The sequence below is a fragment of the Echeneis naucrates genome, chromosome 14 (assembly GCF_900963305.1).
Source record: "Echeneis naucrates chromosome 14, fEcheNa1.1, whole genome shotgun sequence".
In the NCBI taxonomy this organism is placed as follows: Eukaryota; Metazoa; Chordata; class Actinopteri; order Carangiformes; family Echeneidae; genus Echeneis; species Echeneis naucrates.
The window spans coordinates 16,132,723-16,160,546 of NC_042524.1; the positions used below are offsets into that span (position 1 = coordinate 16,132,723).

The 27,824-nt window shown below is 41.4% G+C and overlaps 1 protein-coding gene across 6 annotated transcripts in view; it reads left to right on the forward strand.

Moving 5' to 3' along the window:
• abr (ABR activator of RhoGEF and GTPase) overlaps nt 1-27,824 on the forward strand; it is a 110,802-nt gene that overhangs the window by 33,551 nt on the left and 49,427 nt on the right. For 3 of the 6 annotated variants that reach the window (XM_029518597.1, XM_029518598.1, XM_029518599.1), the window contains 5 exons: nt 8,879-9,060; nt 16,812-16,910; nt 18,754-18,939; nt 24,040-24,147; nt 25,316-25,376. In XM_029518597.1, coding sequence (XP_029374457.1) covers nt 8,879-9,060; nt 16,812-16,910; nt 18,754-18,939; nt 24,040-24,147; nt 25,316-25,376 — 636 coding nt within the window. Of the gene's footprint in view, nt 1-8,878; nt 9,071-11,831; nt 12,605-16,811; nt 16,911-18,753; nt 18,940-24,039; nt 24,148-25,315; nt 25,377-25,684; nt 25,731-27,824 lie in introns of those variants that run through there. The other 3 variants (XM_029518600.1, XM_029518601.1, XM_029518602.1) reach the window with 3 other exon arrangements.

Consider the following 27,824-nt stretch of genomic DNA (forward strand, 5'->3'; position numbering starts at 1 on the left):
TTGCTCACACCCACAAGGAACACGGCTGTGTTGATTCAGAAGTGGAATGAATTACTGTATCTCAACATGCAGATATAGAAGCTGTGCAGCGGAAAACGTCATTAAGATGTTTTCTGTGTTTAGTGTTTCCCATAGTAGAGTTGGTAAGCAGTTGGCATAAATTGCTGACACAATTTATTTATTTTCCCACAAATACTTTAATGTGTTTTTTCTTTTCTGACACAGAGTTGTGTGTCACTGCTTTTGTATTTCTATGTTTATATGATGGATACCTCTGTCATCCCCAGGCAGCCCAATGGACGTGTTGGCTGTGTGATGTATGCCCTAGCAGGTTTTCTCTAGTCCCAATCAACACGTCACTGCCCACACCACTCAGCTCCACTTGCACTCACATGCACACAGAGCTGCAGCCCTCTTTGTTGGCTCTGGCCTCCCTTCAGTTGAGCCGAGCTGAGTGCGGTCAAACAGCTGGAGACAGGCCTGTCCACCATAGTGGCTTCAAGCAGGGGTCTGCCTGTGTAGTGTCGCCTGATTCTGGACCCTGCTGTTTTATGTATTCTTCACTTTACATAGACGTCAATGGCACAATCTTTAAATGTCATCATCTTTCCCGTTTGCAATAAAAATTTTGCCATTTACCCTCACAGTTATTAAAGAAAGCACCTTACTTAACTGCAGTAGAGGTGAATACTGTCAGGTACTTGCTGAAAGTACTTGTTTTTCTGTGCATAAAAGAGGATCAGTTGTGGTCACACGATGGAGAAGCAAAATAAAGAGAAGAGCTGAAATGTAACCTGAAAACCACATATAGATCAGCTCTGTTCACAGTAATGGATATCCGTCCATGCTAAGTGTTTGTGCTGAGCAGTACCTCCCTGTGCAGCCCTCAGTTAAGTCATCATTCAGATTCTTCAGTGTTAAAAGTTTTTGTTGTCCTCTGGTGCTAACAGTACAGTCCTACCTGGAACACCAGCTGCCGCCCAACACAACCAAATAGCTTGATGCCGAGCAGGAGGCATTTGTGTCAACCTGTCCGGTTGTCATGGCGGTCTATGTCCTTAGGATGGAAACGAGGGCAGGTCACTGAGTGTGACAGGTAGATTTTGAGATGTCTGTCAGGAAGCCTAACGGTCAGGGTGATATGATCTGACACTGGGTTGGGGTGATGGTACCGAGGAGTCATAGGAATAGCTCATCAGGCTTCAACTACTGTTGCACCACCTCACACACCACAGCAGTGTTTCTCTGGAGAGCCCCTCTACCCCCTGCATCACTGACCTCCATTCTATCTCTGAAACCTTTGCCAGTGGTGGAAAGCACACCAGAGGGTGCTTCGGTATTTAAGAAACCCATTGCATTATGGGTTATTCTTCACCTTGACTCGTTTGCATGTTTCATCCCAGTAGCTACATATTACTTTCATCTTAATCATCTGAAGCACATAATGACATTTTACATTTTCTATAATCCAAGAAAGGGACTTGTTGCGCTCTGACATAAAATCTAATCACAGATACTTTTATGCCCCACAGGATAAAAAGTGAAGAAGTCATGAGTAATTACTTAATTGCACGCAAAAGCAAGCCATGGCAGGATGACAGACAGAACCAAACAGGGTTGTTGAGAGTAACAGGGAAATCATGGATGTTACTAATAACATTGGCAGTAAGTTTATTCTATTCATGTGTCTGTGAGTCAGTGAACCAGCATACATAATCTGAGATTCAGGTTTATCTATTCGTTCATAAAAAAATGTTAAAAAGAACAAACAGCTTTTTTAACACACAAATAACACACAAATCATGATGTAATCCTTTTCTTGAAAACATCATACAAAATAATAAGATTAGCATTGTAAAGTAGTGATTCTATTGTGAACCTTGCCTCACTAAAAAAAACACCAAAGGCACAACACATATATTCAGTCAGGTAAGACAAAGTCCAGTCCAGCTTAAAAGTAAAAGGTCTAATTGCAGCGGGTTCACGTCGCTGTTTAAGTTTGCCTGATGCTAATCATCATACACAACAGAATGCTATATTCTGTGCCACAACTTTTTAAATTAAATAAGCATCACTGCACATCTGTAGGATAACAATGTGCTTGGTCTGATTACTGGAGACTAAAAGAGCATCAGGTGGTGACTCATCGCCATCCCATGTTCCTGCAACACCTGCTGGTCCCATATTTCATGAATTCTGTATTACAGCTCAACTCCATGAACTTCATGCAGCAACATGTTCCTGCCTACACCCCCTCCAATGCCTGTCTCACTCTCTCTCTCTCTCTCTCTCTCTCTCTCTCTCCCACTCTCAACCCAACCGGTCGAGGCAGATGGCCGCCCCCCCTGAGCCTGGTTCTGCTCGAGGTTTCTGCCTCTTAAAGGAAGTTTTTCCTTGCCACTGTTGCCAAGTGCTTGCTCATCGGGGGATCGGTTGGGTCTCTTTAAATAAATTTATAAAGAGTTTGGTCTAGACGTGCTCTATATGTAAAGTGCCTTGATGTAACTTTGTTATGATTTGGCTTTATACAAATAAATCTGATTTGATTTGATTTTATTACTGCTAAAGAAGGATTGACCATTTATTATCTAACTTTTATTTATTATTATTATTATTCGAAGGCCTAGCTGACCTGGCTGTGCATGTTGAATGAATGTGGCACAAGAAATTAACACTTTTTTGTTTCTACAATGTCATGTTGGTGAAGATCAGATCAGATCCCATTTTATGACCAGTTCATGTGTGACTTCAGACTTAAGTAGCTGTTAGAGTACAACAGTGGGTAACACCAGCAGTTAGACGCTTGCAACATCTGCAATAAATAGAGTACAATCTGCCTTAACATTACATCTCCATTTCAATCAACACTTTTATTCCTTCAAAGCTGTATCCAGCCTATTCCTGCCTCAGTCAGCATATGCAGGATATGAACAGTGTAGCTGTGTTTTGTTTTGTTTTTTTTTTTTAGTTATTTTTTAATTTTCCTCATAGTTGTCTCCACTGATGCTGTGTTTATACACTCAGTTCAGCTAATGGTGCCATCAGTTCTTTTTAGTTGTCTGAGAATCATAGGTTTTCCTGCTTGGCTCTTCGAGTCTGATCAGTGACTCTCGGGCCAGGCAATTTGGGGAAAAAAAACATTAATTTCCCTCTACAAGTACAAGTAAAAAGTTCTGACAAATTAGCTTTCATACACATAAAAGCAATAAATGCACACCTAGAGTGTTTGGCGGGGTTTGCTGGTCCAAGGAATCTAACAACCTTTGCCTGTTTTATGACAGAAGCTTTAACCTTTACTCAACGGCTGTCCCTTAGCTGGGAAGATGTTGTGGTTGATTCCTTATATCGTTATGCATAGTAAGTATCATACTACTGACTTCCATTACCCATAAATCAACACAGGACAGTCTTTATTGGCCTGCTAGGAAGTGACAACATTCAGTGCCCAGAAAAACATATTGACGCTTGGCTATATTTTAATGTGTCCAAAGAGTAACTGCTCTGTTTGTGTGTTGCTTCCTCTTTGACAGTGGGTGTTTTTGTTGCCTTCATTTGACTGAGTCCTGTCTGATTTTATACCAGAGAAAGTATTCAACCAAGAAAGCTACACTGAACCAACTCTCTTATTTGCATATTGACTATTTGTTTAGTTTGGTTGTTGAATTTGATGTATCATGATGTTCACCTTTTGGACATCGCTGTGTCACATATCCCTCACTCATTTACGCATTCATGGCTGTTTTCTTTGAGGTTTTGTGTACCATTCGCTCTCTGTTTTCCAGTAATGGTAAGTCTGGCCACTCTTGTGTTTCTCTGGTGATGTGTGGGTGTGTGCAGGTGTATATAACCACGCACACACTGTGTGTGTGTGTGTGTGTGTGGTTGGGGTCATATCACTGCAGAGATTTGGACTCCATAGATTTATTAATAGGCTCTTCCTTCCCTACATGTAAGCCCCTCTCTTTGGCTTGCTTCTTGTTTAACTGTCAGGTCATGTTAAGCCTGTCCCTGTGTGTTTACATGTTGGAAGTCTGCACGTGATAAATCTTCTCCACAAAAAAAAACCAAATAACAGCAACAAAAAAAAAACCCTGCCTCCCTCTTGGTGGTCTGACAGTGAATAAATTTTCCTGCTTGTCACGCATGTGGTCTGTCAGGGTGCATTAGCTGCACGTGCAGACCCTTGTGTTATTGGTTTATGTACATGTGAGCATTGGACTATGGTTTGATTCATGGCAATATTGCAACACAACGGATTGATGTTTATGATGCCAAAGCTTCTGCTTCATAGATTTTAATATGCATTTGTCTGGTTTTACGGAACCAGTTTGCTGTGTCAGGGCCTATAAGGAGGGTCCCATGTTAAAAATAACTTCTATGGGTGCACCGACTCAGAAACCTGGAAACTGCTCTTCCAGTGCAGCTGAATCAAACATTCAATGCATTCACTCAACCACACTACTGTCTGCTTCAATAGTAGTGTGGAGAAAATAAATCTCATTTGATCTCAACACTAGGGAAAAAAAGATTTGTGATCAAGATGGATAATTTTTAGAGTAATGCTGAAGCCACCTCTGTAGATTCAGAAGACCTAGAGAAGAATCAGTTTCAGAATTACTGACAAAATGAAAGCTGAACAGCTGAAAATAAAAGTTCACTGTAGTCAAGATACAAGTTGTACAGTAATAAGATGCCATTATAATAATTCAGATTTGTGCTTCTTAATTAACCATTAGATGCGCCTGCCACTTACCTTGATGCTACAGTAATCTATTACCATCGTCCAGTCAGAGTTTCCGTTCATCAAAATACTTAAAATACTGGCTTATTGTGACAAAAACAATGTTCCAATCAGCTTCAGACGTCCTTTGAGTTTAATGTCAAGTGGCAAATGTTAGCATGATAACACAAAAGATGAGTATTGCAATGGTTAGCATCGTACTGTAATACAAAACATGCTAGCGTAAAATTTGTGAGCATTAGAAGTGTTAGTGTCAAGTGAGCAATTATGCTTCCTTTGTTGTTTTCTACAGTCCTTTGTGCCAATTAAATTTGATGTCATTTTAAACTATAAGCAATTTGTCACGTATTGTTTGTATTTCTTCATTTCATTACACCCTCATCCTCTTTTGTATCTAATGGTTCTACTGTAAAACTGCTTCATTTCCACAGACGTGCACTGCTGTGAGCACATTCAACTTCCCTATGCAGAAGGCATAGTGTTTCCTCTGGGATTTTTTTTCAGCAGCGGCAGCAGACTCTCCAGAGGGGCGTGGCAGAGTAAACAAATGGCACTTGACTGCAGATTTAACTTTCACAACTTATGTATTGGCAGGCCAGTTGAAAATGGCTTTTTCCCTTAAAATCACTACAACCTATACATCTCAGCCACATACAATATCAGATAATGGCTGAATGTAAAAAGTAAAAAAACAAAAACAAAAAAAAAACGACCGTCATCTTTTCCTGTTGTCTTTCTCTTCTTAAAATGCAGTCAGCAGTTAATACATAATGACGTGTAGATATTAGTTTAATGCTATCAATTAGGTTACTAATTCACTGAGTTGGCTAATAAGTCTACCTTTCCTCTGGTAATTCACTACCTTATTCCTCATGACTACACTTCTGATCTGGTGCCTGACGTGTTGTCACTTTCAAGGCAGCGCTCTCGCGAGTAATTAAGTCCAATAGGATCCCCCAACCACCCCACTTCCTCCCTCCCCTCTCTTCCCCTCTCTTACCCTCCCCCCGCTGTTGTGCTCATCATCACAAAGGCTGTGCTGTGAAGGTGGAGAGATGTGGCTGTGGTGCATTTGCAACAACAACAAAATTAATAAGATACATTTGAAGGCGTGGCGGCTATGATTTAGCAGTGGCGGGAAACACTGTTACACATTCATCAGCAAATAAATATCTGGTTAATGTTGATGCGTCTTGTGTACATTTAGTACATTGGACATTACTGTAGATGATTGTTCAAGACTGAACTTCATCCTTTACTGCTTAGGAGCAGAAGTTACTCTATTGGAAATTTCCCTCGTGACAATAATCTATCAATACAGAAGAGCATTTCAGCCACAAAGCTTCACTGTGGATCACAGTTCAGATATTTAACCTTAGAGTCAATTTGTGCAAAAATGATCCTCTTGGGGGTCACCTCTTTAGCATAAATGGTGTTTGTTTTTTACATTTTCAGTTACATTAGTGCTGCATATTTTTTTTTTGTGCAGTTCAGTTAGGCGATTAAATGTAACTCTGATTGAGTGGAATATTGAAGTATCTATAATGAAATCTATAATGAGCTTCAGTTATCATTCAGGGAAACAGATTTTGCTATCTTGCTTGTTTGTGTCTCAAGGACCTACAAGTGAGATCTTCAACACCATAAGCACATGATTGTTCAGTCCCATACGCTTGAGTGCAGTGCTATTTGCTGAGGGATTCTGAGACTGACCAAGTAACTGAGCTTCAATATTTTGGCAGTTTGTGTATTTGACATTTTTTTCTAACTGAATTAACATTCACAGTATATCCCTGTTTGCCTCTGATCTATTACTGTGGTGGGCCCAGTCTCGTCACTGAATGGACATACAGCCACCCAGGCAAACATTTCCCATCACCCTCTCTTTTGTATCCAACTCACTCCCATACTTCCATCTTACAATAACATGGCTAATCAGATGTAATGAGGATAAATGATGCCCACTCGCATACTAAACCGCTCTCACAGAGATTCATTCAAACATAGAATGGGACTAATGACACACATTAACAGTTTAACATACAAACACACAGCTGATATTAAATCAGCTAATGCAGAAGAGCTCATGCAGCTTTAAAAATAGTAAAGAGGCACAACAAAGAGTTGAACTGACATTCAGCCTGTTTGCTTGGCTTAGCCTTTACTGCTCTGACACTGTCCTCTGTGATGGACTGGCTCTCTGCTCAGCACAGTGGAGACTGAATTTCTGAATGGTTTCTGTCGCCTATTGATGTTTCTGCTAGTAGAAATGAATCACCTTGCAAACAGAGGGACCAGACATTGCTGCTTGTCTAGACTTGAGCCTTTTATTGAGTGCACTGTGTTAAAGCTTTCTGTGCAATCTGTCTACTTCTTACATTTTTTCATACCTGTTTATCCTGTTCATGGTTACGAACAGCTGGCAACTCTCCCAGCATGTATTGGGTGTATAACAAGACTATTGCAGTAAATAAACACAAAGACACTCAAGCTCCTTGTCATAACTCCAGGCATTTCAGAGTTTCCATTTCATCCATGCAGAACCCTCGTATAACCCTCGTACATGCATATTCTGCAACTTGAGATTGTCAGTGGGAATGTTTAGCCTCACACTCAACTCAGCTGTGTTCTCAGCTGGGTTTCCAAAACATTACCTGTGAACGTGAAGCAGCTTGAGCATATTGGGACAGAGCAGCCTCCCAGGAGGCCAGAAGGTGTATGGAAGAGCCTGGAAACAGAAAGGGGAGAGAGCGAGAGGCATGAACTAAAAGACAACAAATGCACCCGTATGTACATTGCCAGACGCACACAGCACAGTTGAACAAATGGCTGAACTTCACCTTAATGTCTCTACATTTTATCTTGCAGCACTCTGGCACACACTCTGTGTTTTTGTTCATGCTTCACTAAGTCAGCCGAGGCCCAAATGCATCATTTGTCAGCCATTTGCCCATCGGCTACTTATAAACCATATGTCATGTTTGACTCTCCATGGTCTGCATATTCACATGCAACTAACAGATGGAGGGACTTTATTTACTTATTTATTTTTTTGATTGACAGATGGGTAGTGCAGTGACAGTGGGTTATGTTTCGTGTCAGCAGGTGACAGACGGCGTTGTGCAGGCCACTCTAGGTAGCCAGCAACATTAGCATGATGTGTGTCATCCCAGTAGGACTGGCCCCTGCTTTAATTTTTCAATTAATTCCTTGTTGTGGCTTGTTAGATTTGTCTGGTTGTCTTCTTGCAAACATGCAAGCTCTCAAGTGCGTGGTTGCACCCAGTCACACCTACACACCTCCCACATTCACATGATTCTCTTGTAATCTGAACACTTGGTTCTGCTTTAACAGCAGCTCGCCCTCTTCTTTATGGCTTTTTGTAATAGTTTACACATTGTTACGCAAGCTCTTTGTTTATCCACTTCTCCTATTCCAATTTTTTATGTCCGCACATGCTTTTTACATCAATCCATGCATTTGTCTTCTACTGATTTCTTCACCAGTGTTCTTTTGAAGTCAGTGCAGTAGTTTTTTCACAGTCAGCATTGTTCCCTTCCAGAGGTGCTGTCACTGCTATTCAGCACAATACCAAAATTGTCACAGGACATGAATTTCAACCTCATTCCAAACACCAAGGCTAATGTGCAATGGTTCAAGAAATAAAATTAAACCTAAATAGAAAAGTTACTTGTGGAGCATCAACAGCACAAGGGTGATTGGACAGTTCAGTCAAGCTACTTCATGCTGTTATTGGCACATTCATGGTTTGATGTCATTGAGCTGTATGTCCACAATGCACAGGCATTAGTCAATGGTTTTAGCTGTGAGCTGTCTTTTTTGCCCTCTGCTTGTATTCAGTTTTTTTTCCTTCTTTGTGCTTTTGTCATATATGTAGTCCAGCAAATCAGTAAAGACTGTTAAAAATGAAGCCATAAAACGTGCTCTGTATTGTGTGGCTTAATTTGCTGAGTAACTGGAGAAGTCATTGTTGGACAATATCACTGAGAAAATCATAGCTGCTTCTCACTGTGTTGTGGTTGAGAGTCACTGATGAAATACCACCCAGCATATATTGTTATTTTTTCTCCATCTCACTTTCCCTCAATCATGTGTTTATGTCGATCTGTCCTTCAGATTTCAACTACAACACAGACGGCTATGAGGGGGACGGGGCAGAGGATGGAAAGTCTCAGGATGGTTCGGAGACGCTGCCCTATATTGATGAATCGCCCACAATGTCACCCCAGCTATGTGCGCCCCAAGGACCTGATGGAGAAACGGTTTCCCCCACACCACCAGAGGGACTGCTGCCTGGGGTAAAAACACGCGCACACACGTATATGCATGTAGGTAAAAGTGACAGTGCTCCATGTATCAACTTCTACAGACCACTTCATCTAATTAAACAGTGGAATTATGTGACAGATGGAAGAGAGAAAGGACGCGAGTAAGGAATCACAGGCTGAATGTTCCAGTTGGTGCTTACATGCTAGATGGCTGAGCTGCATGCCTCCAGGCGTGTTTCCTTAGCACAGCATGTAAAGATCCTGTAAGGTCCAAAAGGGAATACTGGAGCTTTTTTCAGCCCATCAACTGTGACCTTTTCTCAAAGCATTCCCTGAGTTGTTAGAGCAATTCTCCACATCACAGGGAAATATTGATTTAAGTTTATCTCATTCTAGCATTAAAATTAACACATTAGTCCAGTTGAATCTGATCTATCATTAGATAGTATTTCTCCCTGTTAGTAGCAGCGGGAGCTTCATCGTCTTTTTACTGGTTCCGCTGAGACCGTGGATTTTGACCTAGTGCAATGGCTAACGATTAGTCCGACAGTAAAACCGTCTCTCGTGCCTGCCCTACAGCAGGAAGTGACCACTGACCCAGATGGGGTTTGAGGCCACCAGCGTCATTCTGCTGGTCTTTGTAAAGAGTGTGTATGAGGACTGTCTGTATAATGTCTTTTTTTTTTTTTTTTGGTGCTAAGAGGTCAATTGGTAATATTACGCAGCTGTCTCATCAGTGTTAAGTGCTGTACAGCATTTTGTCATTTTATATTGTACCTGCAATACATAATTTAAAAGTAAAATGTTATGGAGTGGGAAATAAAGGGCACTTTTCTAGTTCGTGCCATTTTCTGTGGCATTTAAAGCAGCTGATGCAAATGGTGTCATAAAATGAGCTTGTGTCATTCTATTCATTTCTGAAGGAGTCGTGCTGCGGCTCCTGGTTTTACCCAGCAGGTCATTCATAACCTTAGGTCAGAGGTCAGCTGTGGTCTGTTCATGAGTCACAGCTGTGCACACTTTCATGACTGGGATTGTGTATCCTGTGTGACCACTTGTGTCTGACACGATGAGCGGGTGCTTTAGCTCCCTGGGCACTCTCAGTAAGGGTCATGTTGATCCTGACCTGAACCAACCTTCCCACACACACACACAAAAGAAGGTGCTAGCACTCCATGCATCTGAGCAGTTTTGACTGCAGGATAAAAAATCTTGAATGAAAACTGCAGCAGTCATCAGCGAGTGTCTCTGACTTTTGTTATGTCCTCCACGCACTGTGTGCAGAAAATACATTTTCTGAACATTTTGACTCCTGTAGAAATAGTTGATGCTGTGATCACAGCATTTTAAATATGCTGTGATCCTGATTGTTGTTCTGACTCCAATAGTGGTAATTAATGGATTATTGAGCTTAATGCTCCGCTACATCCATTGACAGATGGCCTATGTAGGGTCAGCTCATGTAGATGACAATGTATCTCCATCTAGTGGAAAGTTTGGGTAAAAACAGACAGAGGTCGTTTCCACATGTCAAACTATTTGAGTGTTAAGAGCTACATGGAGGCCCTAGCAGGTCTTGTATTATTCCTTTACTCAGTTTCATAAACTTTAGATTACTCGAAAGATGAATTGAGTTCATCATGAAATGAAAGATTATTGTGTCACTTTTAAGAGAAGCAAAAGCTAAACTTTAACTGTATATGAACAATGTTTAGTTAGCATATTATATTATTAGTATACATGATTCAACAAAGTGGGTTCTGAGTTTTGGTGTATTCCATCCACTCTGTCCTTTATGTATATTTTGACCCTGAATACTTAAACGCAAACTGATGAGGTTTCGCTGCCCACTGTTTTAATGGTGCAAGAGATTGCTGTGTTGAGAACTGTCAAATGCTGCTGACTTGTGGTCGCTGAAGATTTTCATTTGAAGCCTACCCTCTCCTCACCACCTTGTTAAGTCGCCCTGACTTGCCTGCCTGGGCCCTTCATTTACTGTCAGTATGAGTGTGTCAACAGTGACACCTAAATACAGCGATACATATATTCATGAAGCGTATACAGGCAAAGGTCAGTTCTTCTCCTGCTCATTTACGAGTTTTACCTTATGAAAGGGGAAGGTGTGTTCTGATTTTCAGTTATCAAAATGGTGGCCTGACTTGTTTTATGCTTTTGGTTTCCCCTTCCTCTTTATTTTCATTTTCTTTTTTCGTTCTGTTTTCTTTAAGTCTGACTTTATTTTATTTTTCTTGTCCTGTAAATCCTTGATCTTTTCTCCGCCCCTGTCCGACCCTGTTGTTATATGTGATGTGTTGTTGATATGTGCTATGTATGTTTCTGTGTAAGCTACTGGATGCTTTAAATTTCCTTCGGGATTAATAAAGTATCTATCTATCTGTCTATCAATTACTAATCCTGGTGACCCAGAATTAGAACCCACAGGCAAAATGTATTTTCTTTTTTCCAAGGCTGTGGCCTGTAAAATAAGCTCGACCCAAATAATGTAGGGAAGATGGAGAGCAACCTGAAGGATTCGCTGTGGTATAGCCAAATTAAGTGACATTAATGGCAGCAAAGATGCAGCTCCGTATACATAGATTGTGGCAGGGAATGTAGGGTCAGAGTGTGACTTCCTGTAAAATGGCAGCTCTTGGTCAAGAGCAGGTTGAGAGGTTGTGACGAGTGAAATTGGTTAATTTATAAACACACGCAAGCCATCTTTATTATTGTTCTTTCGCATTTTTTTTTTTTTTTTTTCATATCAAGCATCCAGATTTTTTTGAACTCCCTAACAGCTAGACTTTTTTTAATCTTGTGATCTGGCTATGTGAATCTGCTGTAGTCGGGGGAACTATTGTTCATTCTGACCTGTAATCAGAATGAGCCTCAGCAGCAGTAGCACATTAGCTGGCCTCAGCTCAGCATTCAAGTCTCTCAGCAGATCAATAAAGAGACAATGGCCAAAGAGTAGGAGACAGAAATTAACAGTGTAAGAGTTAATGTTGTGAGACACAGAGAAACTGTGTGCCTGTGTGATGAGGAAGTGGCTTTGCTTCAAGAAAACGGAAGAAAGAAAGAAATAGCATGAAGCTGACCCATTCTCCCAGTGAAACACAGACAGAGAGCCAATGTAGCCATCAAGGAAGTAGCTAGATAGCTTTTGTTGAGAAAGGAGGGGCGGCTGTAGAGGGAGGGCAGACCTCATCGACCGAGGTGGAACACACACACATGTATACAGACACATGCAGACACACACCAGGAAGCCCAGCAGAGGAAGGGGGTGGAGTTGTGTAGGCGGGGTCCTCTCTCTTCTCTCTCGGAGTCCATACGACTTGCTTTGAAGGGAAAACACTGATGTGTTCTGTCAGGCCCTAAAGAGGCTACTCACAGGCAGAAAGAGGAGAGGGGGAGGCCAAAGGAAGAAAGGAAGAAAAAGAAGAAAGAAAGAAACATGGAGGAGGAAGAGGAGGAGGTGCTGGGCTACTTGGACAGGGTGCTGGAGGAGGAGGAGGAGGTGTTTGATTATGGAGATGGGGAGTTGGATCCCATCACTCCGGTGCATAGACAGTTCAAGGTGAGACAGCGGCCGCACAGCTTGATGCAGGGACACACACTCATACACGTGTACACACTTTAAGACTTCTCACAAAGTGACCACACTTGAAAGCTTGAGCAGATAAAACAAAGCATGTTGCCAATGGTGTGTTGGCAAGATGTGGCGTCATGTACTGCTATGTGTGCTGAGGAACCATCTGTGCTGCAAGTGTATGTGTACAACTGTGTGTGTGTGTGTGAGTGTGGCTGATGAGGTGGCTACCCTGGAGCACACGTCTCCACCTTGCTCTGTTTTGGCTACTGCTTTCTATTTGTCATTGGAACTCCTGCACATTAATAAGCCTCTGTGTGTGTTTATGTGCATTCCTGGCAGTAGATGACTTGACAGGAAACAGGGCCACCTTCTCCGTCACTCAAGATATCAGCTCTGTTATCGCACAGAGTAAGAGCATAGAGCATGAAAGAAAAGTATGAATGAAAAGTGTATTTTACGGCTGCAAACTGAGGAGCATGTTGGAAAATTTCTGTATTTCTGATCATGCCCTCTCTCCACATAGTAGCTCTTTGTACAGCAGAGGGAAAATATTCACTGCTGGTGGAGAAAATAGTTTTTCCCTTCCTGCTCTGTCTTTTTTTCATCCTGATGTTACAAATTGGCTGCTGAAGAAGTGAGTTTAGCACATCACCAACAAACACACAGACCCTTATGCTTATTTTGACAATGAAATGCATCTCAGGGCAACTGCAGCGATCTTGCACCTTATCTCTAACCATAAAAAGCTAAGACTGTACAAAGTTCATCTGGCATGTCATTTCCATAAAAGTGCAATGACTTAATAAAAAGGAAAAAAAAAAAGTGACCATGTGGTTTTCGGTACTTAAAAATAGTTCTGAAAGCACTGAAACGATACTTGCATATGAAAACTTTTCAAGAAATGGTCTCTTTCCTTGTTTGCATGCTAATCATAAGGAAAACTACCTTATTTCCTTCCTGGATTTCAGCTTTTAAACATTGAAACAGGTTGTAGAGGTTCTAGTATTAGACATAGCCAGCTCCAGTGGTCATACAGGGAAGTGATATTAGTGCTACATAACATCTTAGATGATGGCATTGACTGCTGTTTCTCTACAATCATATTGGGCAGTATAGCACATAATTTGTTATGGAAAGACAAATATTTGCTAACCTATTTTTAGCAGCCACCAAGAAAGGCGTAACAAAAAATGGTGACAGACTGAACCTCCTGCGAAATGTGGATGGATATGTTGGCAGCTGTTCAAAGTATATCACGCTGTTGTCATTAGGGAAAAATTACTATTTCACTCAATAGGTTTATAAATTTGAGAGGGGAAAAAAAGGATTTTGGCTTCACAAACACTGTTATTTTATGAACTTTCATGTATCTCTGACAATATAATTTCTGCAGATGTATGGATTTTATTTTTTTTATATTATATATGATTTGGTTTAGGGTAGCATAGCGGAATAGTGGTTAGCGCTGTTGCACCACAATAAGAAGGTCTCAGGTTCAGTTCCCAGCCTGGGGCCTTTCTGTGTGTTTGCATGTTCTCCCTGTGCCTGTGTGGGTTTCCTCTCACCATCCAAAGGCATCATGTTTGGGTTAGGTGACTCTAAACTATCTGTAGGTCTGAGTGGTTGTTGGTCTCTGTCTGTCTCTGTGTGTTGGCCCTGTGATGGACTGGTGACTAGTCCAGGGTGACCCCACCCTCACCCAGTGTGAGCTGGGATTGGCTCCAGCACCCCCCGTGACCTGGAAATGGATAAGTGGTTGAAGATGAATGAATGATTTAGTTTATTTATACGAGGAAATCATTGGTTATCTTATGATTTGTTCTAGTCTGTCACTGTTACTGAAAAATCTCTGCTAAATTTCCAGTGTTCTCCAGCTAACTAAATCCTATTAATTCTGTAATTTCAAGGATACATTGATGAGATACAGTAGCTTATCAGACAGTATGCCTGTAGTCTTGAGAGAGACGTCAGTGTTAGAAAGTGGATGTTAGACGTGATTGGGTTAAAATAATGAGGTCATGGCTCCTTCCTTGCCTTATCAGGCGTAGCTTCTCTGCTGATATCATTGTGAGGATCTGGCTGTGTTAATAATTAATCTTGCTCTCTACTCCCATGGTTGTTCTTTGGCCTTCCTGAAAGTACACATGTGACACTTCAGTGTTACTGGACTACAACTCAGTAGTTTGCTGCTGCCAGGCTATGGATGTGTGTTTCAGCAGCAGGCAGTGAGAAAGTCCATCTTGGTGTAGTTTGGTCAACTGAAGCAACTGTGCACATTCTCACCATCTCCAGTGCATTTTGAATCGTGGTGTTTAATACATTGTTGATTTATTTATTTTGAGCACATTATGAGGAACTGTCTCAGTTCTTTGTGCCATTTTGACTTCACTGCATCACATGATTTCTGCAGATTTATCAGATGAACCTTCAGGTTGCAGTCTCCTGTTCTGCAAAATCCCAAAGTTGGCCTGCCTTATACTGGTCCAGTGACTGGGGGGGCCACTATGGGCTAAACTGTGAACATTGTTGGCAGTAGTAATCAGGCTGTGGCTTTGAAACCATGATTGATTGATTGGTACTAAGAGGCTAAAGTGAGTGGAGAACATATCCCCCTCACTGATACACTGCTACCAGGCTGGACCGGTGACAGTAGGCATGCTGGACTCAGAGACTGATGACGTTGGTGTGAAACATGATGCCATCTTCATATTTTGTAGACCTTTCACTTCATGCTTTTGTGTTGTTATCTGAGTGACTGTCACTTCTTGTCTGGCTGTTTTCCTTCGACCTCTCTGAAACACAGTGTGTTTCAGTTGGCAGAACTGAGACTCACTGGATGTTTTTCTTTTATGTTTTTGGTTCCAGTCTGAGTAAAACCTCTTGAGTTTGCTGTGTGTGAAATTCACAGGGGATCATCAGTTTCAGACACAAACCAATTACCCCATTTGACACCAACAATCATTCCACAGTTAAAGTCACTGACATCACATTTTTTCCTCATTGCAGCATTTGATGTGAACATTAACTGAGGCTGCTGATCCACTGATGTTTCTGATAAAATACTTAGTGAATGTGTCTTCAACAAGTCTTCCAATCTTAACATCTTCACGGAGCGTTGAAACTGTTTTATCCAAGGCTGTCTGACTTGACGTAATGGCATAACTGATGACACCAAATGTGGGGTATTTGAGTCTGCTGCTCTGAATAGAATCACAATTTGTCAGTACATTTCATGTTCTTTCCGAAATGAAGATAGAGTTCATTTTGTTTCATTATTACATTTTTCAAATCTTGATTGCGCTGTTCCAACTGGCACACAAAATAACAGCTACAATCTAAAAACATTGTCCATGAGGGTAAAGGAGGAGGCAAACCTGTCTAGATGATCAGGCAGATACATTTTAATATATGTGAAATATAAACAACATCTGATAATCAAGAGTTGGTATGTTTTCTTGAATCAACCAATGAGTAATTTGCATAGCTTTTTGCTTTAGTGAATATACTTGAGCTGCATCTTTTGAAGTCACCTGGTTTGCTAAACATACATCTGGCTTGCGGTCGATGTTTACACAAACAGCAGATGACATGTAGATGAGGATAAAATTGCCAAAGGTGTCAATGAAAGTGAGTCTTACTCTGATGCGTGACTGACTGCTTCCTACCCAGTACATTCTTGGATAGTCCTACTCTGCTTCACATGGAATAAGCTGAAGGATGGATATACTGTAACCGATCTGTTCTGTGATGATGTGGAATACCAACAGCAAGACCAACAAGAAATTCTCCTCAGTTAGCCTTATCCAACTCAATATTTGGATCTGGGTTTCATTTTTATAAAGTTGGGGAATTTTTACTCTGACTTAGTTTACAAAGTACAAATGTGTCTTGTTCTTCACTACACATTATTAGGGTGGTGGTTTTCCTGATATTGAAGTCACAATGAAAATAAATAACTGCCTGAGAGCTCTTGGTGTAAGGCATGCATCAGAGGAAACGAGCCATTAAGATGTTTTTAGATCCACAGTTTGGATATGTTGGTGTATTTATACAAACTGCACAGAGATGAGGCAGGATATGAAGTAGTCCTGTGGCACAGCTTATGAATAAAATCTGAGCAAACATGTGTCAGTCTTTGGTGTTTGTATGTCAAATGTTTAATGATTACAGTAAGGTTTGTTTAATCTTGCAGGGAGACATAGAGAAAGGACTGGAGATGAAGAAACTGGTGCTGTCTGGTTTCTTGGCCAGCGAGGAGATCTACATAAACCAGTTGGAGGCCCTGCTCCTGGTGAGACACACCAACACACACCTCTCTCACACAAATGTCCTGCAAAAGAAGATCATTTCACTTTCTCCAATGTGTTTTGACCTTCTCATACTTTTTTTTTTTTTGCACCCACGTGTGGAGGCATGTGTGCTGTGCTGCTCCTGTGTGAGTCAAGCAAATTTGAACTACAAGAAAAATATTGGTGGTTAATGGTCATACAGCACCACAGCCACAGCAGTTTCCTGAAACACTAGCTGAGCTTGCTTCCCTATGCTCAGCCCTTATGTCATATCCTGCTGCTGAGGGCAACATGCTGCACTTTGACCAACATATAGTCAGTGTGAAATCAAGTACTGCATCATGAAATTCAAAAAAAAAAAAAACTTCAGTCAATCAGTTGTATTTGAAAACCTCTGCTGTGATGCAAAAAGCATTTTTCAGTAGCTAGTTAATGGGATAAACAAAATATGCTGCAATATTGCAGGAAGAAATCTGGACTATTTCAGTTCCTTTTCTGACGACACGGGCCATTTTACAGTTCAGACAATATAGACTATTCCTGTTGCATTGCACTTCCTTTGCCATTAAGACAATCTGATCACAAAGCTTTTTATTTAATGCACTTAGATAGGATTAGTAAATGAAAGCAGTTATATCCCCAAATGTCAGCTCTCATGGTTAGGATGATATCTGACAGACAGAAGTGGTGTAATCTGTCAGCTTTTTGTTTAATGGCAAACTATATCACTTTAACAGTCAGTTAAACACTTTTGGCTGTTGTATTCAGCTTTTTATCGAGACACTGTCGACTAACCATCTCTCTATTACTCTCTTCAGAGTGATGCTGAACTACCCTTACACCTTAGTTAAATTGGAGCCTTCTTAACTGTTAAGACCCCAATACAACTAGTTTACCACAAGAAACAAAAACAAAGATTCTGACAAGGCCCTGGAATAATTGCTTTCTGGGAATATGGGAGACATTTTTTTAAATTAATAGCTTTTTCTTTTTTCTCTGCTCGCCTCTCGTCTCCCCTTCTCCCACTTCCCCTTCTTCCTGGGTCATTAACGTTCATTGAGAATTTGCGTGTGAAAGCATAAAGACAGATAGAAACTTCAACTTCTTTTTTGTCAAACCTGGTGAGAGCTTTTCAGCTGGCTGCTTGGCCATCACATACTGACCAGGCAGAAGGTGTTGACTGTGTCGCTGCAGCGAGTGTTGATGCTTTTAAATGACCCAGCCTGGCTGATTAGCAGTCATATAATCCCTGCAATCACTGGGAGACTGACTCATCTTCCCTAGAGAACTTTTGCTTCCATGACGTGAAAGCCTTTATGCTTTCACTGTAATTCACCCCACCCCCTTCCCTTAGCATGCCCAGTCCACACACATCTATGATTAACTGGGCTGGCAGAGCTGGTATCCAACCTGACTGGTCAGAAACAGCACAGTAGAGAAGACGGTCACCAAATAGGAGAGCAGAGAGGCAAAGTCTACATGCTTATGTGTATGACTTATGTGTATGTGTGGCACGGCACCACTTTAAAAAGATTTTTATTTATTTATTTTTTTTTATGGGGGAGCATTGACCCAACTAATTTCCCCAGAAATCAGATTATTGTTTAAAATGAGATGATGTATTAAAATTGTATGCGCATATAGTATGGTGTGATTAAAAACAAAAGTTGTTACAATGTATGAAATTTAAGAAACTGGGTCCAGGTGGGTCTAACTGGGTCTAGGTTAGACAGCTCCATATGTCCATTGAACCTTAGAAATCTGTCTCTGAGGTTAGTCCTGAGCTGCCTCTATGTTTGTAGTGGTGTTTTCATGCCTCTGTTTGGTCTCTCTCTGATTTCACAGCCCATACGTCCTCTGAAAGCCACAGCCACAACCTCTCAGCCTGTACTTACCATCCAGCAGATAGAGACTATCTTCTACAAAATCCAGGACATATTTGAGATCCACAAGGAGTTCTACGATGCCCTCTTACCCAACATCCAGCAGTGGGATGAGAAGGTCACCGTGGGACATTTGTTCCAAAAGCTGGTGAGTCCGAGATAATTAGTCTGTGGGTCTTTTATCATTATAGGGTACATGTACTGCAGATTGGTATTAAAAGAGGAGTTGTCCTGTATCAAGATAATGACAATTTAGTGTTTTGAATCCAAAAGGAATCATGATTAAAACATTTTAATTACAATGGCCAATTTGTTTTCATTTGGCATTAGGAGCCGCTGTGTAACTGGTGTAATTGAAGTAAATAAACCCTTGCACACCATGTCCTCGTAGTTTTCCCTGAGGGCGTCCCATTGTGGGCAGGCACTAACAAAATATTCTGGCTCATAATTTTCCTGGACTGGAAACTAGACGGAAAAACATACACCCTCTAACTCCACCTGACAGTAACAACAAGGTCTGACTCCAAGTCTGGAGCATCAGAAAACCAAAGATACACAAAGAGACAAACAAATGATTGTTGGTTTATCATGCAGAGCAGTGCGCTGCAATACTTTTTATTAGGATAATTATCAGTTAACTCCCAGTCACTGTCTCTAAGAGCCATCTGCTCTGTGTATGTGTGGAGACTCTGCAGCAGTAGTGTTAAATAATAGTATTGTCAAAAGGCCCTTACAAAGAGGCAACCTCCCATGAATAATGAAGAAATTCACTGTCATGAAAAAAATGTAGTATGTGCAATTTTACAAACCTGCCAGTTAGAAGTGAAACAGCTGAGCTAGTGATTAAAGACAGTATGTCCCACATCATGTACACTCACCGGCCACTTTATTAGGTACACCATGCTAGTAACGGGTTGGACCCCCTTTTGCCTTCAGAACTGCCTCAATTCTTCGTGGCATAGATTCAACAAGGTGCTGGAAGCATTCCTCAGAGAGTTTGGTCCATATTGACATGATGGCATCACACAGTTGCCGCAGATTTGTCGGCTGCACATCCATGATGCGAATCTCCCGTTCCACCACATCCCAAAGATGCTCAATTGGATTGAGATCTGGTGACTGTGGAGGCCATTTGAGTACAGTGAACTCATTGTCATGTTCAAGAAACCAGTCTGAGATGATTCCAGCTTTATGACATGGCGCATTATCCTGCTGAAAGTAGCCATCAGAAGTTGGGTACATTGTGGTCATAAAGGGATGGACAGGGTCAGCAACAATACTCAGGTAGGCTGTGGCGTTGCAACGATGCTCAATTGGTACCAAGGGGCCCAAAGAGTGCCAAGAAAATATTCCCCACACCATTACACCACCACCACCAGCCTGAACCATTGATACAAGGCAGGATGGATCCATGCTTTCATGTTGTTGACGCCAAATTCTGACCCTACCATCCGAATGTCGCAGCAGAAATCGAGACTCATCAGACCAGGCAACGTTTTTCCAATCTTCTATTGTCCAATTTCGATGAGCTTGTGCAAATTGTAGCCTCAGTTTCCTGTTCTTAGCTGAAAGGAGTGGCACCCGGTGTGGTCTTCTGCTGCTGTAGCCCATCTGCCTCAAAGTTCGACGTACTGTGCGTTCAGAGATGCTCTTCTGCCTACCTTGGTTGTAACGGGTGGTTATTTGAGTCACTGTTGCCTTTCTATCAGCTCGAACCAGTCTGGCCATTCTCCTCTGACCTCTGGCATCAACAAGGCATTTCCGCCCACAGAACTGCCGCTCACTGGATATTTTTTCTTTTTCGGACCATTCTCTGTAAACCCTAGAGATGGTTGTGATCAGCAGTTTCTGAAATACTCAGACCGGCCCTTCTGGCACCAACAACCATGCCACGTTCAAAGTCACTCAAATCACCTTTCTTCCCCATACTGATGCTCGGTTTGAACTGCAGGAGATTGTCTTGACCATGTCTACATGCCTAAATGCACTGAGTTGCCGCCATGTGATTGGCTGATTAGAAATTAAGTGTTAACGAGCAGTTGGACAGGTGTACCTAATAAAGTGGCCGGTGAGTGTATATACCATGTTACAACTTATTTTTGCAACCGAGCCATGAATGAATCAGATATGAGAGATTGTTTGAAGAAGAGGAATTGCCAATGCCAGCTCAGACAAATAAATATCTCAGAACTATGACTTAGGAGTATATTTTGTACCGTCTGAAGTTCTGAAACATCTCTGCTGTGTTTCCCGGTTAGGGTTAATCCCCTGTTTGTGTGTGGGTTGGCATGTCTCATTTCAAACTGGAAGCACATTAGCAGTTTGATTAATAAAAGATAGAAAGAAATAAATTTCATATCAGTGCCGTGGATTAGATCTTTGACTTTATAAGTGGAACTAGAATCAGACCATATTTATAATGAACCTGCTGAGATTATCTACCTTATTCTGATATGAAACCAGACCTGTTTAACACTTTTAAGTTTTGGTTTTCAACAAATATTTCAGCTGTATTTAGACTTATGAAAGGATTAATACTAGCAGTCACCTGCTTTTAAACAATCCTCTATGACTTTGTTTTAGTTTATTCAGCACAGTTTTAACTCTAAATTTGAACATAATTGCTATTACAGTAGCATCATCTTCAGGTGATTATACACAAAGATGGTTTCTCTGAGGGTGAAGAGAGTCAACAGTGAAGGTTTGATGAACATTTCTATGGATTCGTGTGGGAATAAGGATTTAAAGAAACAATTATCCAGCAGAAATGATGAAATACCCAGAAGGATAATGTGTCAGTAACTCAAGGAGAATGGGAGAATGGTTAGTAATATACTAATATGCTTTTGTTTATTTGTAGAGAAAATGGACAGAGCTATGGCTTTGATAGAATTTATTTATTTATTTTTGGTGGGGGGTCATTTAAGTTCTTCTTTGCCCCTCCTCCTCTGTGGATATGCAAGGAGTTACACCTCCAGGAGACTGCTATTAATGTAGTCATCACCTACCATCTGTGCTGCATGTAAATGTGCACATAGAAGTCATGTGGCAGCTAAACATTTAGTCAGTGACATTGTGAGAGTACAGATGGCAGTATAATTAGCTGGTCTGCTCCCTACTGCTCCTCATCGGCAGCAAGGAAGCTGCTGGAGCAGTGCATTGGGACACAGCTACAAAAACAGACAGACACAGAATAACAAGCCAGCCACACTTCCAACTTTCTCACCTTTTCAGTCCAGAGAGGGGCTCAGCTGCTTCCAGGTCTGCACCAAATTATCTGAGTCCATGGGGATGAAGTGGGAAGTCACTAATCTTCATGGGGATGTAGTTAATACGAGCATTTAGGATGAAGTTAATGAAAACAAATAATAGGAAAATTTCTCTAAATGTGCCTCCATCTAATGCGGTTAAATGGATAACTGCTTCTCTATTGTTACTTTTGTATTGAGGTGCGTGGTATGAATCTGTGATGTCAATGTTGATCTATCAGTTTGGTTCAGACTAAAAGAAGAACTGAAGAACTATTGTTTGGAAGGCCATGGAATTTAATTCCAAGACTGGCATGGCCCCAAGAGGATAACACTGACTGACTTAGTCTTGTTCATTATTATCCTGAAGACCCAGAGTCAAGTACTTTGGATTTATTTGTAGAGTATTGTGTTTTATTTTTAATCAGAAATTCTTTTCATTTCAACCCACATGTGCTGAGGATTAGAATTATGTCTAAATTATTCAGTGGTGTGCTGAGCTACTGCTCACTGCATTTTTTTTCAGTGACTTAAAGCAGTGTAATCCTGATTGCCCGATTGTACTTGTCAATCTAGCTCTGGAACAGAGACTGATGCTTACCCAATATACTGTTGTGATGGTACACTGGAATGAATGTCTGCACAATGGCAGTAAGGCATGCAGTATATACAGTAAATAATACTAATGTCTGAAACTTCGTTTTTTCCCATGTCAAACTACTCAAGGTTTATGGACTTAGCATTTCATTGCTGTTTGTCTTTGGCTGATCTTCACCAATAAAACTGTGATAACAGAGCAGGATATCCTCTAAAGTAACACATTCAGAGTTATGCGTTGAGTCATAATGTTTATCTTTCAGAACTTAATATATATGATATTGATAAAAAAAAACATATTTTCAACCATCAGCTCTTCAACACACCAGACAGGCATTTTGATCAAGAAATTGTCTATTTCTAATGAGCAGTCTAGTGTTCAGCACATGCTCTCCTTCTGTTGTTGGTTTCCCACCCACCACGCTGACCTGAGATCTTGTTTGATATAGCCACTATGCGTGGTGTGTCGCGCTGAGCCCTGGAGCTCCAAGATGTTGAACTGGTGAAACTAGTGGTCATTCTGCTTCGTTTGGTTCTTCCCAACAAAACTCCGAGGTGAAATAATGTCTTTAACTGAAATTCATTGATTGCACAACTCTCCCTCCCATCCAAGGTTTGTCATAATGATGCCAGCAGTGATGATGAGGTGATATACAGTGCTTGTCGCTTGTCTGATTATATGAGTCATTAGGCGGCCACACATTTCTGTCAGATTTGTGTTAATATGACTTTATTGTGGAGAGGCTTTTAGCTATTTATATTCTTTCATCTGTTTCATCTTACTTAAAATGTATAGCTGAACAACATCACAGCGCCTCGCTTGAGGACCACTCTGAGAGAAAGTGGGGGGAGAGGAAATGAAAATAGTGCAGGAGAAGAGGGATTTAAGAACAAAAGTAACAAGTCTGACAAATTTCACTCTATTCAGCTGAATCTAATTGCATTCCTTTAAAAGGACGCGTTCAGCTCTTCAGCCCTGTCAGTTGAGCATAGCTGTCGCAGGATGCATATTCATACACTGCTGGTTTGCAGCTTGCGCATACAGTGCTGCCGAGAGGGGCTGCTAATGAAAGGGAAAAGAAAAGGGAAAGTGACTGTTTCCATCAGAGGCCCTGCACTGAGCCACCAGGGGAGCGGCATCATGGGAATGTGATTAGCTTTTGTTCACTAACAATACTGTTCTGCATGTAGTGTGTGTGGGGTTGGTGGTGCTCGGGGGGCTGATAGAGCAAAGGAGGCAATGCAGCACTTTTATCATATATCCACTCAATGGAAACTTATGATGGGGATAAAAAGTGATTTATTTGCCAAAGCTGTACATAAATTTTCCCGTGCAGCATGCTTATTATGGAAGTGCTAATTAAAGGCAAATACATGTTGTACTCTATCTTCTTGTGACCTAGGCCAGCCAGCTGGGTGTATACAAGGCCTTTGTTGACAACTACAAGGTGGCACTTGAGACAGCAGAGAAATGCAGCCAAGCCAACAGCCAATTCCAGGAAATATCTGAGGTAAGTTCACCCTGCAAAGATAATAATGATAAGACACTCAGGGAGGTAGAACAGTAAGTAAGGAAGAAAAACATGTCTAACCAGCAGCGGTTTAACATTCAGAAGAGTCAGTGATGCTTTTATTATTTGAGAATTCTGTGTCACAAATAGTATTTTAATCTCAGTATAATTGCCTCACACAGACCAGTTGCCAAGGACATTGGTAGAGTGTTGTTTCTAAATCTTAAAACATCACTGGGTGGGGATTAGTTGCACGTGGAGTGGGAGTGAATAGGGGGAGACAGTCAAGTCAAAGAATCCTTATTTTTGACAGGAAGTGACCGTCTTCAGGGGAAAGGTCTTATTTTAAGGGAAAAAAATTCAAAACACGGCAGAATGGCGGCAGAGTGGCTAGCGCTGTGGCCCCACAATAAAGTGGCAGGTTCAGTTCCTGGCCTGGGTCCTTTCTGTGTGGAGTCTGCATGTTCTCCCTGTGCCTGTGTGGGTTTCCTCCCACCATCCAAAGACATCATTTTTGCGTTAATTGGTGACTCTAAATTGTCTGTAGGTCTCAGTGTCAGTGTGAGTGTGAGTGGTTGTTGGTCTCGGTCTGTCTCTGTGTGTTGGCCCTGTGATGGACTGGTGACCTGTGAAGGGTGTACCCCGCCCTCACCTAATGGGAGCTGGGATTGGCTCCAGCACCCCCGTGACCCGTAAACGAATAACCGGTTGAAGATGAATGAATTTTAAAACACAAACTGCTAGAATTAAAAGTTTGTTTTGATGAAGTTTTTAATAGATGGATAAATAGACTAGGTCTTTGTCTATTCAGCAATTGTGATCATATTTTAAAGGGACACCGGGTGGTAACATTACTCCAAATATTGAAAAGAGTAGGCTGCTAAAGTTTGAAAACCTGAAGTTTACTAAACCTGAGATTTAATATCATTTCCTTGTCAGGCCGTGAATGTGTATTTGTGCTTGGAAACTTTGTGAATTTTGGTTTGTCCAGCCTTTTACAGCTGTCTGTCTGACTTTTTCATTAGTTCTGCCAGCTTGAGCCGAGCGTACGGAGCTGTTAAGTGTGTGTGTGTGCGTGTGCCTGCATGTATTCGTATATGTGGGAGGGGGATGAGAACAGCGTTGTGTGTATTACTGAATCAAATTGATCTTTCCACTCTTCTTTCAGAATATCAAAGTAAAAGGACCTAAAGACTCAAAGGACTGTACCACGACAATTTCAATGGAGGGTAAGTTTGTGCATGCCCATGTGTGTACATGCTTATGTGTGTGTCTGTGTATGAATGAGCACATCTGTCTGCTGTCTTGGTGCTTTAAGACTCCAGTCCTGCCCCTTCTACTTGTGTATGCAGTGGTGGGCTTTGAGAGGCAAACCACTGCCTGTGTGAGCACACACACACACTTTTGCTCTCTCTTTCACTCTCTCTCTCCCTCCCTCGCTCTCTTTCTCTCTCTCTCTCACTTTCTGTGACCAGCTCTCTGTCTGTGTCTGAGAAGGAAGGCAGTGAGCGGGGAACAGAGAGAGGAGAAGAGGGATATGGAGGTACTTCTGGTCCTAAGACTGTGTTGTAACTGCACATACGGTAAAGACTGCATGATACGAGTTGCTGCCGCTGGTGTTAGCCAGCTGGATTTTTGTCAGACAATAATGCAATGTCTTTGCGATGAAGTTAGAGGCGTGATTAATAAGCTGTCAGATATTTATATAGGGTCTTGGTTTTCTTAAGCTTAGTCTTAATTAATATGTATATTTTAATGCAGTGATGGCCATTGTGTAGTGGTGCTGTCTGCTTGGCAATGAGCTCTGACCCCAAACGGATTTTGGCTGTTTTTGTACACTGTGCTGTGGATAACACATATCTCACCTATAAATTTAGTTTCTTTGAAAGTATTGGCACTTGCGTGGTTTCTAAGAGATGATCCTCTGTAATATGTTGCTCACCAGGACTCAAAGACTCCAACAGATCATGGCTTCTGTCGTGCTGAATATACAAGAAAGCAGCTTCTTTTTCTTTCTGTGTGTTTGTCTGAAATCAGCCCATGTTTTGTTTGTGTATAAGAAAGCTAGCCCCAGGCTGCTCCTCATACAGAATATTTATCACCATCAGAAAGCCTGACCCGTGTCAGCTTGTACATGCTGATACTCTGCTGACTTCTAACTAAAGCAGGTGATAGACCTTGTGCTACAAGGGAAAGTGAATTGTAGGCTGACAAAATTTTGCAATGACTGATGATTGCAATGCAAATGTAATGAGTAAATGGTGCAGCTTTGTCAGGCTGAGCAACCCCATGTGATGTTCATATATGTTCATTTTTAGAAGGATGTACCTTTGAAGTGGTTCGTTTTAATTTATGCTTCGTAGATGAAGAGGACTGAAGACATTTTCATTGTTTCTCTTCTCTCATTCTTTACTCTGAGACTTTGCTATATTATTCTCAATGACTATATGATTGGTTTACTTCACTAAGTAGCATGAAACTAGTTTCATAATCCCTCAACAACCAGCACCCAGGGTTTGTGTTGATTACTGTTTACATTGCAGTTCCGTAATTACCTGACAAGGCAGTTGTGGGATTCCTCTACCTCAGCTCTGAAACTTCCTTGTCTTCTCTCTATTCCCCATTATTTCCTTTATCACGCCTCCTACCTTTACTTTAACCTGTCTTTCCTTCCTTTGGTCATCCCTTACTTCCTTCTGGTTTTGTACAGGATTTAGACCTCAGCTTTATGGAACTAATTGCTTTGTTTTTTCTTGATTTGTCAGGGTTGTTTGCATATAATAAAGCTTGTACATGTTATATCTGACACTTCCTAATGAATGGATGCAAGTGTCAGAACAAGTACTAAATCAAACAACTGACATCCTGTTTTACATGTAAATTGGGACTTGCTCCACACTGTTTCCCTTTGCTCTCCTTTCCCTAATCCTTAAATGCCATCTCCCTGGCTGTCATACCGCTTTCTTTATTTTCTGTCTCCTATTGGTCTCAGTCTGTCCTCCTCGTCCTCCTTTATGGCTCATGCCTAGCATAGACAACTGAATGTGTTGCCAAACAGTGGGGGCTGAAAGCTGGCAGTGCATGAGCCCTAGCTGTAGACCTGAAGCAGTTTGTGTGTTGTGCTCGTTCAAAGACTTTTCCCACATGGCTGATGCCCTCATTAATGAAGGTGCCAAGTCATCAAGGCAACCTTGAGAACCAAACCAATCAAAGGTGCCTCGCTGCAACTGGTCATCGACTTGCAGTAATCCTCCTCTTTCAATCTTCTCATCCTCCCTTTGACTGGACATCGACATTGCCCTTACTGCTACTGTCCTTTTTGGAAAACTCACATAGATGAAATGTGTATCCTGCAGTAGTACAGCAGACACACTTTCATGCACATTAATCAGAATATGAGGCTTCCCTGGAACATCAAGTATTCTGATTATTCATATCTCTGCATATATAATAGTGATGTTATGTAAAAAGGACCCTTGCCCAGTGTGAGCTGGGATTGGCTCCAGCAACTCCCATGTCCCGGTAACTGATAAGCAGTAGAAGATGAATGAATGAATGTAAAAAGGAAAATTAAAGTATGTAAAACTTCTGAATTAACCAAGTTAGCTTAGGTGTAAAAGGTGTTTGCCCAGACTGAACAATGGTTGGATGAGTTACTTTGGAAATTCAGGCTCTTC